This window comes from Gopherus flavomarginatus, chromosome 4 (genome assembly GCF_025201925.1).
Source record: "Gopherus flavomarginatus isolate rGopFla2 chromosome 4, rGopFla2.mat.asm, whole genome shotgun sequence".
Classification (NCBI taxonomy): domain Eukaryota; kingdom Metazoa; phylum Chordata; order Testudines; family Testudinidae; genus Gopherus; species Gopherus flavomarginatus.
Genome location: NC_066620.1, coordinates 134148503 through 134167857, shown reverse-complemented (window position 1 = coordinate 134167857; position 19355 = coordinate 134148503). Strand labels below are relative to the sequence as shown.

At 43.9% G+C, this 19355-nt stretch overlaps 1 protein-coding gene across 3 annotated transcripts in view; it reads left to right on the top strand.

Moving 5' to 3' along the window:
• The window catches only part of AFG1L (AFG1 like ATPase), a 150078-nt gene that overhangs the window by 64752 nt on the left and 65971 nt on the right, over window positions 1-19355 (top strand). For 2 of the 3 annotated variants that reach the window (XM_050951406.1, XM_050951405.1), the window contains exons 6-7: window positions 10596-10695; window positions 16230-16288. The exons of the other annotated variant lie outside the window; for it this stretch is intronic. In XM_050951406.1, coding sequence (XP_050807363.1) covers window positions 10596-10695; window positions 16230-16288 — 159 coding nt within the window. The remainder of the gene's footprint in view (window positions 1-10595; window positions 10696-16229; window positions 16289-19355) is intronic. 3 annotated transcript variants of the gene reach the window in all.

Here is a 19355-nt window from a genome sequence, read left to right as displayed (position 1 = left end):
AAACTTCTTCGTTGGAGTTTAGCTCTCCAAGATTTTGATTTTGAAATTCAACACATCACAGGAGCTTCTAACAAAGTAGCTGATGCACTCTCCCGTGAGAGTTTCCCAGAATTCAGTAGTTAAAAAGTGTTCTTAAAATGTAGAAGTCTGTTAGTTATATACTTAGGAGTATATGTAAAGGTGTATGTGTTGTATTAATCTGTTTATTTTAATGTTCTAGAAGGAAATCGCAGCCAGTGAGCTTCCCCACTGTCTGCAATTTGGGGGGCGTGTCATAAACAGATAGCTAAGGGTTTGGGGGGCGTGTCATAAACAGATAGCTAAGGGTTAATGTCTCTTTCACCTGAAGCACCTGACCAGAGGACCAATCAGAAAACCGGATTTTTTCAACTCTGGGTGGAGGGAATTTAGTCTCTGAGTCTTTGTCTGTCTGCCTGCTTTCTCTGAGCTTTGGAGAAGTACTTTCTACTTTCTAGTCTTCTGTTTCTAAGTGTAAGGACAAAGAGATCAGATAGTAAGTTCTATGGTTTCTTTTCTTTGGTATTTGCATAAATATAAGTGCTGAAGTGCTTTGATTTGTATTCTTTTTGAATAAGGCTGTTTATTCAATATTCTTTTAAGCAATTGACCCTGTGTTGTATCATCTTAATACAGAGAGAACATTTGTATGTATTTTTCTTTCTTTTTATATAAAGCTTTCTTTTAAGACCTGTTGAAGTTTTTCTTTACTTCAGTGAAATTGAGTCTGTACTCACCAGGGAATTGGTGGGAGGAAGAAATCAAGGGGAGATGTGTGTTTGGATTGCTAGCCTGATTTTGCATTCCCTCTGGGGGAATAGGAAAGTACTTTTGGTTTCCAGGACTGGGAACAGAGAGGGGAAGTCACTCTGTGTAGTTTCACAGAGCTTGTGTCTGTGTATCTCTCCCGGAGCACCTGGAGGGGGGAAGGGAAAAAGGATTATTTCCCTTTGTTGTGAGACTCAAGGGATTTGGGTCTTGGGGTCCCCAGGGAAGGTTTTTCAGAGGGACCAGAGTGCCCCAAAACACTCTAATTTTTTGGGTGGTGGCAGCAGGTACCAGGTCCAAGCTAGTAACTAAGCTTGGAGGTTTTCATGCTAACCCCCATATTTTGGACGCTAAGGTCCAAATCTGGGACTAAGGTTATAACACTGAGCTTGCAAGCCGAGGAGGTCTCTGAGATCGAGGACCCCATCGTCACCATCCTCTCATCTGATGCTCCCACCAGGGTCGCCCTACCCTTCATTCGGACGATCCAGGCCAACGCCAATACAATCTGGCAGTCACCGGCCTCCATCCCCCCTACGGCGAGGGGCTTCGAGAGGAAGTACATGGCCCCCTCCAAGGGCTACGAGTACCTCCACGTCCACCCGACACCGTGTTCCCTGGTGGTGCAGTCGGTGAACGAGAGGGAGCGCCACGGACAGGAAGCTCCAGCCCCCAAATCCAAGGAGGCCAGGCGTATGGACCTCCTCGGCCGCAAGGTCTATTCAGCTGGGGCCCTTCAGCTCAGGGTTTCAAACCAGCAAGCCCTGCTCAGCAGATATGCCTTTAACTCGTGGGTGGCAGCGGACAAATTCAAAGAGCTGCTGCCAGAGGAGGCCCGCCAAGAGTTTGCGGCCATTCTGGACGAGGGCAAGAAGGTTGCACGAACCTCGTTGCAGGCTTCTTTGGACGCTGCAGACTCGGCTGCCCGCACCCTCGCCTCGGGGGTAACGATGCGCCGTATCTCCTGGCTTCAGGTCTCTGGCCTTCCACCGGAGCTCCAATACACCATCCAGGACCTCCCGTTCAAAGGCCAGGACCTGTTTTCAGAAAAGACAGACCCCAGACTCAAAAGTCTCAAAGATAATCGGGTCATTATGCGCTCCCTCGGGATGCACATGCCGGGAACGCAGCGCAGACCCTTCCGGCCACAGCAGCAACAGCAGCGCAGGCCATACCCCCAGTTCCGCCAACGGCAGGACCTCAATAGGCGCCGTGGCAGGAATGGAAGGCGTAGACATTCGGGGAACCAGGGGGGGCAGAATCAAAGCTCCTCTAAGCCCCCGCCTGGGCCCAAGCCTTCATTTTGAAGGTGCGCCCGAGGGCGTAGTAACAGTTTTCCCCACGGATCCTTCCCCCCCGTTTTCCAACCGCCTTTCGTTTTTCCTCCCAGCGTGGACCCAAATAACATCGGACCGCTGGGTCTTACGCACGGTGCAGACGGGATACCGCCTGCAGTTTATATCACTTCCTCCTTCCCGCCCCCGTTCCTCGTCCCTCTTCAGGGACCCTTCTCACGAGCAATTCCTTCGACAGGAGGTACAGGCGCTCCTCAACAAAGGAGCTATAGAGGCTGTTCCGGAAAACGAGAAAGGCAAGGGGTTTTATTCCCGCTACTTTCTGATCCCCAAGGCCAAGGGAGGCCTCAGGCCTATCCTCGACCTGCGAGAGCTCAACAAATACCTAGTGAAGTTGAAGTTCCGCATGGTATCCCTGGGGACCATTATCCCATCCCTGGATCCGGGAGACTGGTACGCCGCCCTCGACATGCAGGACGCTTATTTTCACATTGCCATTTGGCCACACCACAGACGTTTCCTTCAATTCGTGGTGGGCCGCCTTCACTACCAATTTGCAGTCCTCCCATTTGGCCTTTCTACGGCCCCGAGGGTATTCACAAAATGCATGGCCGTCGTTGTGGCACATCTTCGGCGCAGTCGTATCCACGTGTTCCCTTACCTAGACAATTGGTTAATTCGGGGCACGTCAGAACTACAGGTTTGCAGCCACGTCCGCAGGATCACCGGCCTGTTTGCTACCTTGGGCCTCATGATCAATATAGACAAGTCCACCCTGCTCCCCACGCAGAGGGTGGAGTTCATCGGGGCCGTCCTGGACTCCACCGTGGCCAGGGCTCTTCTGCCGTTACCGAGGTTCCAGGCGTTGTCGGCGATCGTTCAGCGATTGCGGGCAGCCCCCTTAACATCAATACGGACATGTCTAACCCTGTTAGGTCACATGGCAGCATGCACATTTGTGACCGGTTACGCTCGGCTCCGCATGAGGCCCCTCCAGTTGTGGCTTATCGCACATTACCGGCCGGCAAGGCAACCACTAGACATGCTGATCACAATCCCCCAGGGGATGTTAGATTCTCTCGGCTGGTGGCTAGACCAGTCCGTAGTGTGTGCGGGGCTCCCTTTCCACCCACCCCAGCCTTCGGTGTCCCTAACGACGGATGCCTCAGATCTCGGCTGGGGGGCCCACCTGGGATCCCTGAGAACACAGGGCCTGTGGTCCCCGCAGGAGGTGAAGCTACACATCAACATGCGGGAGTTGAGAGCGGTCCGCCTTGCTTGTCAAACGTTCTGTCACCAGCTTCGGGGTCGTTGTGTCGCGGTGTTTACCGACAACACGACGACCATGTACTATATCAACAAGCAGGGCGGCACCAGATCCTCTCCCCTATGTCACGAGGCGATGCGACTCTGGGACTTTTGTGTAGCCCACTCCATTCACCTCACGGCTTCCTTCCTCCCCGGAATACGGAACACGCTGGCGGACCGCCTGAGCAGATCCTTCCTCTCACACGAGTGGTCCCTTCGCCCAGACGTCGCCCTCTCAATCTTCCAGAGGTGGGGTTATCCCCGTGTGGACCTCTTCGCGTCCGAGGGGAACAGGAAATGCCAGGCGTTCTGCTCCTTTCAGGGCAGGGAGCCCGGGTCTATAGCAGATGCCTTCCTTATCCCGTGGATGACCCACTTGTACTACGCGTTTCCCCCGTTCCCACTGGTCCACAGGGTCCTTCTGAAGGTGCGCAGGGACAGGGCTCGCGTGATCATGGTAGCCCCGGCGTGGCCCAGGCAACATTGGTACCCCATGTTGCTGGACCTGGCCATAGCCGACCCAGTTCCCCTGCCCCTTCACCCGGACCTGATCACCCAGGAACACGGGACTCTCTGTCACCCGGACCTGCAGTCGCTGCACCTAGCGGCGTGGTTCCTGCGTGGCTGACCAGTTCTGAACTGCGCTGCTCCACCCCGGTACGGGAGGTACTCTTGGGCAGCAGGAAGCCTTCCACTAGAGCGACATACTCGGCCAAGTGGAAGCGTTTCTCCTGTTGGTGCGTGGAGAAAGGTTTCCGCCCTACGGAAGTTTCGGTGGCCAATATTTTAGACTATATTTGGTCCCTCAAACAACAGGGCCTGGCGATATCATCTTTGCGGGTCCACCTGGCAGCTATCTCCACCTTTCACCCGGGTGGGGATGGCCGCTCCGTTTTTTCTCACCCGACGGTGACTAGATTCCTGAAGGGGCTGGAACGTTTGTACCCTAACGTCCGACTCCCTGCTCCAACCTGGGATCTTAACCTGGTGTTGTCTCGGCTCATGGGGCCTCCCTTTGAGCCGTTAGCTACTTGCTCCCTACTCTCTCTCTCTTGGAAGACTGCCTTTCTAGTAGCTATCACCTCAGCTAGACGGGTGTCGGAACTCCGGGCTCTAGTGGTAGACCCCCCGTATACAGTCTTCCATAAAGATAAGGTGCAGCTGAGGCCACACCCTGCCTTTCTCCCCAAGGTGGTCTCAGCCTTCCACATCAACCAAGATATATTCCTCCCAGTTTTTTTCCCGAAACCTCACTCTTCAGGCAGGGAGCAACAGCTCCACTCGCTTGATGTCCGTAGGGCTCTCGCGTTCTATGTGGAGAGGACCAAGCCGTTCCGCAAATCCCCCCAGCTTTTCGTGGCAGTAGCGGACCGCATGAAGGGGCTTCCCATCTCCTCGCAGAGGTTATCCTCATGGGTAACGTCCTGTATCAGGACCTGCTATGAGCTGGCCCACGTTCCTACGGGCCGTGTGACTGCGCATTCTACCAGGGCGCAGGCGTCGTCGCTGGCTTTCCTCGCCCGTGTGCCCATCCAGGAAATCTGTTGGGCAGCGACCTGGTCATCGGTCCACACCTTTGCTTCCCACTACGCCCTGGTCCAGCAGTCCAGAGAGGACGCGGCCTTCGGATCTGCAGTGCTCCATGCCGCTACTTCTCACTCCGACCCCACCGCCTAGGTATGGCTTGGGATTCACCTAACTGGAATGGATGTGAGCAATCACTCGAAGAAGAAAAGACGGTTACTCACCTTTGTAACTGTTGTTCTTCGAGATGTGTTGCTCACATCCATTCCACACCCGCCCTCCTTCCCCACTGTCGGAGTAGCCGGCAAGAAGGAACTGAGGAGCGGGTGGGCCGGCAAGGGTATATATCGAGCGCCATGGCGGCGCCACTCCAGGGGGCGACCTGCCGGCCCACTGGAGTTGCTAGGGTAAAAAAGTTTCCGACGAACGTGCACGCGCGGCGCGCACACCTAACTGGAATGGATGTGAGCAACACATCTCGTAGAACAACAGTTACAAAGGTGAGTAACCGTCTTTTTCCTTTTTCTATCTCCAAGGTGCGGATGGGAGGGAAATACAACACATTTAGTATTCCCAGGACATTGAATACTTATGTCAATTTTAGAAATGTATTTATTAATTTGGTACTACTCCTGAATTCAGAGATTTCAAAATGATCAAACAAACAGTAGATTGCTGATCATTTGCAGCAAGTCATATAATGTGTGAGCCATGTGCTACTGTATAGGCTTGAATTACTGAGAGTGAGTCCCGATTTTCAGAAATTTGCTATGACCTCTCATTCTGAATATGTCGTCTTCCTGCCTAAATAGTCACAAAGTGATGTGATGTCTAGGAGAGCTGTTCAGATGGGGGGAACAAACTCTTAAAGAAAGACACACATTATCCTTCATTTCCCTAGTTGGTTTCCCCAGCAGAGATTCTAATTGGCAGTCTTCACACAAGACTTGATTTACTCAAATTTAAGCAAACACTAGATTTACAAATACAACTGGAAGAAAAACAAAAGAGGCAGAACAAATATTAACTGTGACATGCAGACAAAATTGCTGTCCACAATGACAGCTGAAAATCCTTTTACTTGAGAACAGACAATGACAATGGAAGCAAGTCGTTACTCCTACTGTAGAACCATGATCATGCATTGTGAAAATGGACAGACGTACCAGAGAAGTTGTTGAGATTTACTTGAAATATTGAAGGTTTCCTTTAGATACCTTTTACATATAGGAGAAAAGATGAAGCTGTTGTTCTTTGTAGTATAGAGGAGATGAGATTCTGTGACACTGACAGCAGAAAACAATGAAGATGCTTACTTTTCAAAGACCACCAAATGCAGAGTTGTTAAAGACAACAGTGTTGCTGAAGTTGCTGAGTTCCATTTAACACCTGGCTGAAGCCACGTCATAGTCACCCTGGAGTAAATCATATTAGAGCCTGTAGGAGTGGGGGTGAGAAACAGCCACAGACAAATACACAATTAAAATAACGTATTGATTAGGTGACTTAGAAAAGTATTTCAGAATCTACTGACTTAGTCTACTTTTTATTTCTTAAAGTTCTTACTGAAAGAATTCAGATATCTTAAAGTAGAGATGTAATAGGTATCATGTTGCAAGTACTGTATGGGTGCCACTATACAAATGCCAATGTTAAGCCTCTGAGCATGCCTTATGAACTAGATATTTCTGAAAGCTTGATCAGTCTTAATATAATCTGCTTGTTCACGGATTAATAAATAGTATTCTTTCTTCCCAATCTTTTGTCATTAGTGCTTATGATAAATAAAACAACCCATCTTTTTTGCATCCACATAAATAGTATATTCCTTTAATAGATGGCCCTAAATATAAAAACCTGAGATTCATGCCATTTGTAATTACAATTTTGGTGCTTTTCAATATCCTAATGGGTGGTTTATAAAATCTGGATTTTATTTTATTTTGTTGAGTGCTGAAATAACTCTATATAAAAGTAATTAGGCTTCTAATTTTGTAATACCTGTGGTAGGTAGCAATGGTAATGAAAATAGAATCCCTACTTTTTGGTAAGCAGAATGATCATGCAGAGATAATATTTAAATACTATTCAGTATCACTTGGGTTTGAAAAAGAACTACAGTTTAAACAGTTTTTATAAGCCAGCAAAGCTATTAAAAGCCTCTAATAAAAAAGTAGGCTCTTATTTTTGTGCTAATACTAATTACTGATAATACATGCTTATATTTGTCATTCATTATATGGAGCAGTACCAATCAGTGGATGACTGAGTCTCAAGCACTTACACATGTAAATTAACTATTCGATTTTTTTTTCTTTTTTTACTTAAGTGAGTCATAATGGAAAGCAGCACTAGGTCATAAAAATCTTTTCTCTTAAATGCTAATGAAATTTCTCCATTCTCTCCATTAGCAGACTCCCCTTATTGGTAATTTGTAGCCTTCTCTTTTGTTCCTGGTTGTAATGAATGCTGGGTACAGAAAAAAACCTGAGCTATGAGAATGCTTCAGTTATTGTCTTCTGCTTGCTTACACTGTAAAATTATCTTTCCCTTCCAAAGCTGTACAAGATCAAAAGAAAATAAATTGGCACCTCAGTACACAAAATGACTCTTGCTTTATTAATTATATAGCTTTCAAAAGTTAATTTATTCTGGTAAGGCAAAAACACTAAAATTCTATAACATCAAATAATAACTCAAGTAACAGGCTTTATTCATTGCTTTCTTTTACTTCATTGTAAACATTTGCACTGGAGTGTACATAAATGTTATAATTCTTTTCAATCCTCCATTCTGTACTCTGCTCCTAGAAAAGTATATTTTGCCTCATGTGTGTAATTAAAAAAAATATGAAGTTTGTAGTAAAATAATGTATATCATCATTTTAAAAATCCAATTCCTGAGATTTTTTTCTGACACAATAAAAAAAGTCCAAATTCTTTTTAGATTTGAAATTATGTTCTGATTTCTTATCAGAAATAACACTGGCTTTCAAGCAGTTGAAAAGAAGCTTCTGTTTGAGTGTGCAGAAACTAAATTTAACAGTGATCTTAACTTTCAGATTAAATAATGTAAGCACCACTTTCCTTTACATGTCTTGAGTTTTGAAGACAACTTTGGAAGTTTCTGACTTTTTAATAATTCAGAAGAGCCTTCAGGAAAACATCAGGAGCTGGCATGTAAGCAGCTACACTCAACAGGTTGTGTGTTCCTCAGCCAATACATGCATACCTTGATAGAAGTATAATAACTGTCCTGAACACACCAGAGGGTTGCTGGATGATACATGCACTCCATGGAGTGTGTTACTGAACATATTGTTGAGAAAGAAAAGAAAATGTAATAAAAAACCGCTAAATATTAGTCCTCCCACAAGAACTAGGTGAATGGTTGCTGAAGGATGGATCACAGGGAAGGAGGAAACTGCTTCTATTAAAGCTTTCCCTCATTGTCTCCAAACTAGCTGTCAGGAGCAGAGTCTAAGGCTATGTCTACACTATGGACCTTACAGTGGCACAGCTGTACCGCTGCAGCTGCGCCGCTGTAAGGTCTCCTGTGTAGCTGTTCTATGCTGGCAGGAGAGCGCTCTCTTGCCAGTATAGTTAAACTACCCCCAGCGAATGGCAGTAGCTATGTCAGCGTGAGAGCATCTCCTACTGACATAGCCCGGTCCACACCGGCACTTTTGTCAGTGAAACTTATGTTGGTCATGGTGTGGTGTTTTTTCACACCCCTGACCAACAAAAGTTTTGGTGACAAAAGTGCTAGTGTAGACAAAGCCTGAATCTTTCCTCCTTTCCCCCTTTTTGCCTTGGTTCACCACAAATTGGTGGATTAGGTGGAGTCCACAGTGGCTTCAACTACTTAACCCTCAAACCCCCAAAAGTTTAAAGCCAGATATACACATAAAACTTTTGCCAGTATAGTAATGTTGGTTAAGGGTGTGGGGTTTTTTTGTATGATGTTTTATACCAGCAAAAACCCTATTGTAGGCACAGTTATATTGGTAAAGAAGTGCTTTTGTTTGGGGAACTGCATGAGCTATATCAGCAAAAGCACTCTTGCCGGTATAAGGTACATCTACACTAGGAGGCTATACTGGCAAACATTTTCTAATGTAGACTAAGGCCTGGTCTGCACTAGGAATTTAAAAATCAACACCTCTGAGAGATGTGGCTATACTGGCTTAAGCCCTGGTATAGATAGCACTAAGTCAATGGGAGAATTCTCCTGTTGACCTAGCTATCGCCTCTCAGGGAGGTGGATTATCTATGCCAGCAGAAGAAACCCTCCTGTCAATGTAGGTAGTGTCTTCACTGAAGCGCTACACCAGCACCACCACGGCAGTACAGCTCTGCATTTTATGCGAGGACATGTCTCTAGCTACCGCTTCTCAGGGAAGTAGATTACTTGTGCCAACAGGAGCATTTTTAGTGTAGACATATCCTAGGCCTAAGGCTCCAATCCTTTAATTGATAACACATAGCTGGACTGTTTGGCCTGTGAAAAGCATGGTTTTATGTGAGTATAGCAGGCCACCCGCGTGTTATCTATTGCAGGATTGGAGCCTGCAGCTCCAGACCTACAATCCAGATAGGCAGAAACCCCTTTGTGGGATCAGGGCCTAAATTAAGACAAAGCGTAACAAGTTGATGTAATGAACAATAGGAGGGAAAGTGTGAGGGAAACATAGATAACAGTAGTTAAGATGGTTTAGTTATTGGGTACACTGATTTTTTTCATTAGCCTGTGAGATTCTGTAACCCCTATAGTATACTGTCATATCTAATTTTTCTTCTGTTCAGAAAAGTTTATTACATTTTTCTCCATTCTGACACATAACATTACATATACTGCAAGTCCATAGTATCAGTTTCTAGATACCATACAGTTAGGTAAAACTGGCCTTAGTAAATAGTTTGTCTAAGAATTTTCACTTTGCTGCTTGTTGTTAATTTTTTTCAGTATTAATTGTAGCGCCCAATTTTTTTCATGTTTTTTTAAGTGAATGTTTTGTCTGAAGGTTAGAAGAGGCTGACTATGCTGGAAGTGACTGCAGTGCCTTTTGATTATTCATGGACAGTAATAGAAGGCACTTAAAAAGAACAATGAAATTGCTTATTTTTGTGATGGGCCATCTGTTGAATTGTTTTGTACAACAATCACACAATAGTATCTATGTCATATCATTCTATTTTCTACAGCAGCTGATTATGTATAGTTGGCTACTTGTCCTTATTTCTGAAGTCCCATGACCATTTAAAGTCACCTCTACCAACCTTTACTAGAAAGGTAATAGAAATGTAAAACAGCTGGTGTGTATTTTCTTTATCTTCTGTTTTTCATGTTGGTTCTAATTAATTAGGCCTCTTTTAAATGTGTAGGTCTGTTTTCTGTGTCTCCCACCTGTAGTTTTATAATAGAAGTTAAAGTGGAATCATTTAGCAATTGGTAAAGAAATGATGGGACTCTGTAAGAAAGAGCAGGCAAGTTTTAAAAGATTGCCATGCGTTCCCTGCTTATTTATTATCTCCTTTATTTCCCCCGCCCCCACAAGCAATAATTAGAATCTTTCTACAGGATTTTACTAACAAGCCAGTTTTTTTCTGACTATGAAACCATTTGCAGATCTATTATGGCAGAAGTTGAAAGCAAGAAAAACAATTGTGTTGTCTCTCACAGGTCACTGACATTGCTGATGCCATGATTCTGAAACAGCTTTTTGAAAATCTGTTCCAAAACGGGATTGTCGTCGTGGCAACATCCAATAGGCCACCTGAAGGTAAAAACAAACATGCTACCAGTATGATACAAGTACAGCGAAATTAACACATTTCTTATTAAAGCCACTTTACATTTATTCAAATTTAGTGGTGATAAAATCTCTAGTTTTAAAGATCTGTGGTATTCTTTCCCTGCCATGCAGACCCCTCCTAGTTTTCTCTTATATATGGAAGAAAGGGTCCATCCTGGGTCCTACCCTCTCTTCTCTCCCCACCCCAAATAATTTTTTTCTCCACTTCTACAGCTTCTTTAAGTGATGTTTCTAACCCTTCCTATCTCTACAATGGAGAGAAAAGCTGATAAACTGCCTCAGGATTGGGTGGGCTCAGGGACACAGGCAGAGCCTGGCCAGCAGAAGGGAGAGGGAATGAGTAACTGTTTCTTCTCTCCCCATTCTTAGGTTATGGGCTTGTCTTCCCTACTGTGCTACATCAGTGCCGCTGCAGCTACATCGATGGGAGAGCATCTCCCGCTGACATAGTGTGGTGTAGACACCACTTTAAGTCAGTGTAACTTACGTCACTCACAGAGGTGACTTTTCCACACCCCTGAGTAAGTGACATAAGTTACATTGATTTAATCAGTGATATAGACAAGCCCTATGTCTACGCTATGAGCTTAGGGTGTGATTTCCCCTTCTTGTGAACACATACTCACACTAGCTCTCATTGTGCTAGCACATGTATAAATAAGGAAGCTGCGGTAGCATGAGTAGCCACCCGCAGCGGAAGCATGGCTGAGCTGTGCCAAATACAAACCTGCCTGAAACTGATGTGTAAATACTTGATACGGCTCAGCCACGCCTCCGGTGCCACTACCGTGGCTACACTTGTGCTAGCTCGATGTGATCCACCAAGAACCTCTGTCCCCGACTGCTTTGACATCACACACAAGAACTTGCAATATATTGGTTTAGAGACCTCTTTTTAAAAAATTCTTCACAATAATATTTAATAAATAAAAGGAAGGCTTGATATGAACATTTCATGGAGCTCTTAACTATACAAGGCTTTAGCCAAAGAGGGTCAATAAATTAATCTTATAATTTTTTGGTAGCCAGATAACACTTCTAAGAGACAATTAATGCAATGGTATTAATTAGCATAATATTTGGGTTTTTTTTATTTATATGAAGTTTCATCCAAGAGCGAAAGGCTTTCAAGTTGCACTAATTTTCTTTTTTAGAAGAGAATCACTTAAGCTTTAAAATACAGATTTTTTTCTCTATTTTAATAGTCATAGAGAGGAGGAAATGTTATGTCTTTCAACCTTCAGTTATTGTTGTACTTTTATCCTTCTTTGAGCAATTGTAATTAAGTCAAGATATAATTAACACAGCTAAGTGAAAGAGAAAAAGGCAAATTGGATGGGTGCATAGTGTGGTTGGAAGCCATCTCTAAAAAGGATAGCTTCAAACACCCCGAAGTTCTGCTTGTAGATCATGAGTTTGGGCTTGGGCCTACCTGTTTACTTCAAAATGTTAGTCTGTGAACAATTGGCTAGATTCTGGTGCTCGCCCCAATAGCGTATGTTGCTCCCGTGGTGTATAGGGACCATAAAGGGACTGCAATAGCCCGAGGGAGAATTCACCTAGCCAGAGGCAACATGTAACTCTGGATAGTGGGGGGCACAGTTGAAAGGTTCTGTGGGATCATGTGACCACCCCACATATCGCTTCTGCCTCCGTCCCTTGAAACTTGATATGTATGTAGACAACATACACTGGCAACTACCTCTTCCTCCTCCTGCTCTCTGTCCCTCTGACTGCCCAGCCCCTTGCAGAGCTTGCAAGCATCCCTCTCTGCCTGAGTTATCCTCAATCAAGTTAGCAATTGTTCAAAACAAGACCAACAAAAGTGGCAACACTGTTGGAATGCGCAGTCCCCTATGTGCCATTAGGATGGATGGTGCCAGGGTGGGATGGTGCTTGGGGCAATTAACAAGAATTTGGAGACTTACCAATCACTTTTTGTTGGAGGGGTAAATATGACACCCCCAAATCACCTTCTCCTTGAGAGGCACATTGAGTGCCGCTGCAGCTCCTCTTCCCAATCTCAAAGATGCCCCCGACTCACCTCAGTGGGCAGTCTGCAAAGAGGCAGTAAGAAGCACTGGGATTCCAGCAGCAGGGAAGGAGAAGCAGCTCCATGTCGTGTGTGTGTGGGGGAAGCTCGGTCAGCCACCCAGCAGCTTCCTCACCCCCCCTGTGCTGCTGGGCAGCCTGGCGAGAGGCTTCCTGAGAAATCGGAGGGGGAGAGGGGGCATGTGATTCTGTGTCCCCACCACATGGCACCTCTGCCCCAGTGCAGGAGCTGCATAGGGCTGGCCCAAAGGGGATATCAGGAGGAACATTCATAGCATTATGGTGCCATGGGTTAGGGCAGCCACCCCACCCTCCTCTGTCTGTGCACACCGAATGTATTCCAGCATCTAAAGATGAGTGTCTGAAATGAAATTCTCTCACCTGGCACCCCTTTTGGATACCTTAATAAGAACAAATGTAGTGTATTAACCCAATGCCCCAGTAAAGGGCATTGGGTTAATACACTACATTTGTTCTTATTAAGGTATCCAAAAGGGGTGCCAGGTGTCTGGTTTTCAACCAGAACACCCAGTCGAAAAGGAGCCTGGCCGCTGCTGTCAGCACACCTGACCAGGCCGTCCGGTTGGTCAAAGTGGAAGGCTCCATGCCCAGCTCTGCGCAGCTTCCGGGAAGCAGCTGGCATGTCCCTCCAGCTTCTAGGTGGAGGGGCAGTCAGGGGGGCTCCATGTGCTATCCCCACCAACAAGTGCCACCCCAAGTGCTGGCTTTGTAGCTCCCATTGTCTAGGAGCCCTGGGATACCAAATACCAGGGCTGCCTGAGGTCATTGCTGCCTGAGGTCATGCCTACCTGGAGCCTGCACCCTGAAACTGCTCCTGCACCTCTGCCTTGAGCCCCCTCCCACACACTGAACCCCTCAGCCCCAGCCCGGAGCCCTCTCACGCACTCCAAACACCTCATCCCTGGCCCCACCCCACAACCTGCACCCTCAGCCGGAGCCCTCAACCCCTCCCACACTCTGAACCCATGTCCCAGCCCAGAGCTCCCACCCACACTCCGAACCTCTCATCCCTGGCCCAACCCCAGATCCCCACCCAGAGCGCTCACCCCTTCCCACACACCAACCCTCTCCCCCAGCCTGGAGCCCCCTCCTACATGCTGAACCCCTCAGCCCCATCCCCAAGCCCAGAGCTCCCTCCTGCATCCTAAACCCCTCATCCCCAGCCCCACCCCAGAGCTCGCATCCCCAGCTGGAGCTCTCACCCTCTCCCACATCCCAACTCCCTGCCCCAGCCCTGTGAAAATGAGCAAGAGTTGGGGAGAGCGAGCAACGGGGTGGAGGGGAGGAGGAAGGGGCAGGGCCTCAGGGAAGGGGCAGGGCAAGGATGTTCGGTTTTCTGCAGTTAGAAAGTTGGCAACCCTAGTATCCAAACTCAGGATTGACTTAAGGATTTTTTCCCCTCTCTTTCTGGATACAAAGAGGCAAGATAGCAGTCTGGTTAGAGAAAACACTGGCCAAGACACTAGTGCCACACTTAGTAATGTTACATTTACTGCTTTCCCACTGGAACATGAGTGAAATGTCAAGGTGTGATTTCTGGAATCCCAGCTTCACTCCTCTGCCAAAATCCACTTACCACATTTTCCTTGTGCTCTCCAAAAGGAAACATGATGCAATAAAAATAAGGCCTCTGCAGCTGTTCTTAATTCATAGATGAGTTAATTTAAATAACTTCATTATTTGTATTACAGCATGTTTTTAAAATATTTCCAGGCAAAAAAATAATTTTTAATGATCACTGTTTCTACCTGTAAACTTGCATTCATTTAAATGTATTGCTTATTTAAAAAATTGTGTTTTGCCATAAATGTTAGAGAACTGTGTGAAAAGTGGCACATGACTGTGTACAACTTTGTTAGTAATTAGGTTTCAGAATCTAATTCACTAGTATTCAGATTTCCTACAAGGATCATCTTACTATTATGGTTCCTGTGAATCACTTCGTCAGTACTCTTTTGATTTGTCACGCATAGTGCATCCTCCATCCACCATTGTGTTCATACTGCACCTAGTACAATGAGACCCAGCCTAATTATGGCTTTCAGGCATTACTGCACTTGAAATGTTTTATATAGGCATGGCAGAATTCAATTTTTGTGTTGTTTGTTTTTTTAATCATTTCAACTGATAATATTGGTGTTTATGTTTAAGCATTTTTTCAAATTTTATTAAATTAAATTTTCACAGTTGCAGGAAATTATGGGATAGTTTGACAATGGGGAGGGGGATCAGACAGTAATTATTTCATGACAGTGGTAATGCATACATGTTAAGGCTTTATGACCATTAAAACACAAATTGTCAACGTTGCATGTAAAAATATACAATGTAAATATCCTTAAATAAAACCCTAATACTTTCTCAAGCAGCATTTTTCTTACTTTGCCGATCTATACATTTAAATGTTTATAGATTTAATTTTTTGTTGGTTTGCCTGTGCGTACGGTGAAATCAACATATACCAACATTTAATGATAAAAATCTAATCCTTATATAATAATAATCTGATATTTTCTGTGTCAGAAGCCAGGGAATTTAGGTGGGCAGTTGTAACAGTGTCTACATTCTTCTGTTGACCTGCCCTGTAATAAAGTGTTACGACCTTGCAGTCAGATGGAGACTTGTATTAATGAAGTGAAGTAGCACATCATAACTATGATATGATGATGAAGCTGTAATGGAACTATTTATCCTGTCCCTACAGTTAACATAGTTTCCAGAAAAGAGAACTTTTAACTATAGATATAAAATTCTGTTTTACCAGTTATATTTATTAAGGTATATTTTCTTTCATAAATGTCAAATATGCATTTAATTATAAAATATTTTAATAAATTAAACTTTTTTAAAAGTTATGTATTTATTTGTAATATTTTATTGTTTGCCTACAAATCAAATTGTATTTTCCTGCCTTGAAAAAAATGGTATATGTGATGGGAATTATTAGAAAACCAAGGGAGTAACCTTAATCAACCAAATAAAGACATTACCAACTCTGGCAATTGACATTATTTCTTCGTAGTTCAAATCTTTTTACAAAAAAAAAAAAAATCCATAGGATTAAGCCTATGCTTATTTTGGTCTTATATTTGCACTGATTGATACATAACATTTCCAATTCTTTTATGAGCTTATTTTAATACAAAGGTTTTGTATCTCTTCTGCTAAAATAACTTAGTTCTCATTAGAGATTTAAATCTAATTTCACTGAATCCCTTTTGAGATTTTCTTGAGCTGTTCTGCCTCCCCCCCCATTAAGAATGTAATGAATTTCATGCAGCAAAAGAATAGAAATCAATTTCAATTCCCTTTCATTCCTTTATCCCTCTAACAGCATAGAGCTTCATTTGCCAGATTAAAAGACAAGCTGGCATTATTATTAAGGGGCAAAGCTAAGTAGCAAAACTAGTACCAGTTTTCTCTTTCAGACCTCTATAAAAATGGGCTTCAGAGAGCTAACTTTGTACCATTCATCACTGTGCTGAAGGTAAGGAAAGTCACTTGTTGAATGCTTTCTTTCTTCGCCTGTCCTATTGATGATCAAGGTTTTGTACAGGATTGCTTCAATCTTACTTTCAGAAAAAATGTTTAATTATTATAGGATTGAAGCAAATTGTAATAGAGGGGGGAACAACTTTTCATCTATAACATTAATATCTGTATTTAATGGAAAAGCTGAACATGTAACAGGGCAAAATGTTAACTTCTATAAGTAACACAGTAGGAAATATTTGTTCGGACAGAATTTTATTATAGCTGTGTATGTGCAAGTTGAGACTGTAATATTTCTGTAATTATTATACAAATGTTGCTGCAATATTTTTTGACTTTTTAGATTTATCATGCTAGCATACTTTTCCCAAGCCAGTGGCATTTTCTTTAAAGATGTTATCTTAAAATGTAATCACTCCATCAATGTAGGCTTTGCAACTGAAAAACTACACTAAGTAAAGGAATAGTTACTCCTATATTTTCAATTATACAATAACTAATGTTTTGAAGTTATCACATTGTCTACTTTTGCTTTTTATTTAATCTCTCATTTCTGCTCCCATACACACGCTTCTTTCTTGGCTTGTCTCACCCTTTCCTCCCCTCTCCCCCCACCTCATATGCTTTCCTTGTCACTTAATCCAGCTGATCAGGGGAGAAGAGCAACCTACTACCAATCTGCTTCATTCTTTCCTCCCTGCTTGTGGACATTTTTATTTTGCTTGTGGCTAGTGTATGGCTGGATTCAACGCCTTATTGCCAAGCTTTCTTTTACTGTGATGTCCATGGACACCTATACAAGCACTATAAGAATTAGCACCATGTGATCATTCAGCTTTCTGCAGGCAACCAGCAATTGTTCCATACAGCACAGTTTGGGAACCATTCTGCTACACCACCACTTTAATAGCTGGGTCTCATTGTTTCTCACTCAGAAAAAGAATTGTTTCTCTGGAATTTGACTGTCCCTCACTTTTTCAAAATTCAAGTCCATCTTATGTGTAAATACATTTTCTTCTATGTAAATGGCTTTCTGAGCGGGGATATAGCCAAGACTCCAGTACTACATGGCAAGGGGAATTTAAATTCTGTAGGAAGTTCCCTAACGTCTGCATACTCTGGTGTGACAAATTGGAAATTCTGCAACAGCTTCATTTAAATTCAAAATGGAGGTTTTCATTGGGGTAAATATGAATAATGCAGTCAGTTGAGTAACCACTGGGGTTGGTTTGTTTTGATAATAAATAAAATGAAGGTATGCAGTATCGACACTTTCAGGTTTTGGTATGGCACAGATTTTTTAATTCACAAGAGGTAATTGTATTGCAGAAGTTAAGGGAAGGAAAGTTGGAGCTTTTGGTATCTACAGATCAGTGAGAAACAGTTTGGGATTGTGGGATAAATATATTAATTGGATATTTCTGCTAAAGTGATCAGCAGTGAAATAGTTAACAGTGCCTGGGATTTTTCAATGAGGCCTAAGGGAGTTAGACACTCAATTCCTGTTGAAGTTTAATGGTAATAGGAACCATAATTGCTTTAGGCCCCTTTGAAAATCCCATTCAGTGTTGACATTTAAACTTATCAGGCTTCAAAATTAACATCTCATTGAGATGAATGTGGCAGTTCACATGTCTCTGAATTACTGTTTCATGCTGTTAGGAAAGCAATGTTGAAAGGTTTTCTTCATAACCATAAAAGTTATAAATTTAAATAAAAATTAAAAGTATAGGCCACATCTACACTGCAGCTGCTGCAGCAGCATAGCTACAGTGCTGCAACTTATGCCACTGTAGCACCATAGTGTAGAGCAGTTGTCTCAAACTAGGGCCTCCACTTGTTCTGGGAAAGCCTCTGGCGGGCCAGGCCAGTTTGTTTACCTGCCACATTCGCAGGTTTGGCCGATCGCGGCTCCCACTGGCCGCAGTTCACCGCTCCAGGCCAATGGGGGCTGCAGGAAGGGTGGCCAGCACGTCCCTCAGCACGCACTGCTTCCTGCAGCCCCCATTGGCCTGGAGCAGTGAACCGTGGCCAGTGGGCGCCGCAATCGGCTGAACCTGCGGACACGACAGGTAAACAAACCGGCCCAGCCCACCAGGGGCTTTCCCGGAACAAGTGGCAGCCCTGGTTTGAGAACCACCGGTGCAGAGGCTTCTTACATCTACAGAAGGGGTTTTCCATCAGTGTAGTTAATCCAGCTCTCTGAGAGGTGGTAGCTAGGTCGACGGAAGAATTCTTCTGTTGAACTAGCGACACCTATACTGGGGGTTAGGTTAACCTAACTACAGTGCTCAGGATGTGAAATTTTTTACAGCTCTGAGCAATAGAACTAGGTCAATCTAATTTTTAAGTGTGAACCAGGCCTGAGGTTCTCAAACACAATTCTGCAGCCAAGGGCATATTCTGCAGCAAATTCTTTGCTCCTAGAACGTGCAGGGCCCTAATTCTTAGGAGTAGTTGTAACTTAATTAATTATTTCCTGAACTGCAACACTGTGTTCAGCTTGCATCACTGGAACCTTCCCTTTATCTTGCCATTAATCAGTCTTTTCTTCTTGGCCTTCTTCATTCCTTACTGAGAGTATGTGTGTGTGTATATATATATATATATTGCTGTAACTGCTGGGTTTATGGAAACTTTATCTTGCATACTTATTTGAGATTTATCTTTTCTTTTTGCTAGCAAAAAAAGTAATGACTACATGCTTTTAAACCAGATTGCTGCCTTGACTGTTAAAGGTATTTCAAGATTTTAGGCAGGACTTTACATATGGAATATTAAGAGATACCTTCTTGCTCATGAGCTTAGTTATTGGGGTAATCTTTGTGTTTTCTATATTCTGTGTTCTTTGTCTGTTTTATGTTACTTTGTTTTTAAATACTTCTGTAATTAAATCCATCTTTAACATTACTTTAGTAATAACTGTACTTGTAAATAATTTGGATCCCCCTTAAAACTTTCAAAGCAAATCATAGGAGGCAGGCAACACGATTCTGTCCTCAATAACAAACACTGAACAATGGTGACAATGTATATAAAATAATGACCTTCAAAACTCATAT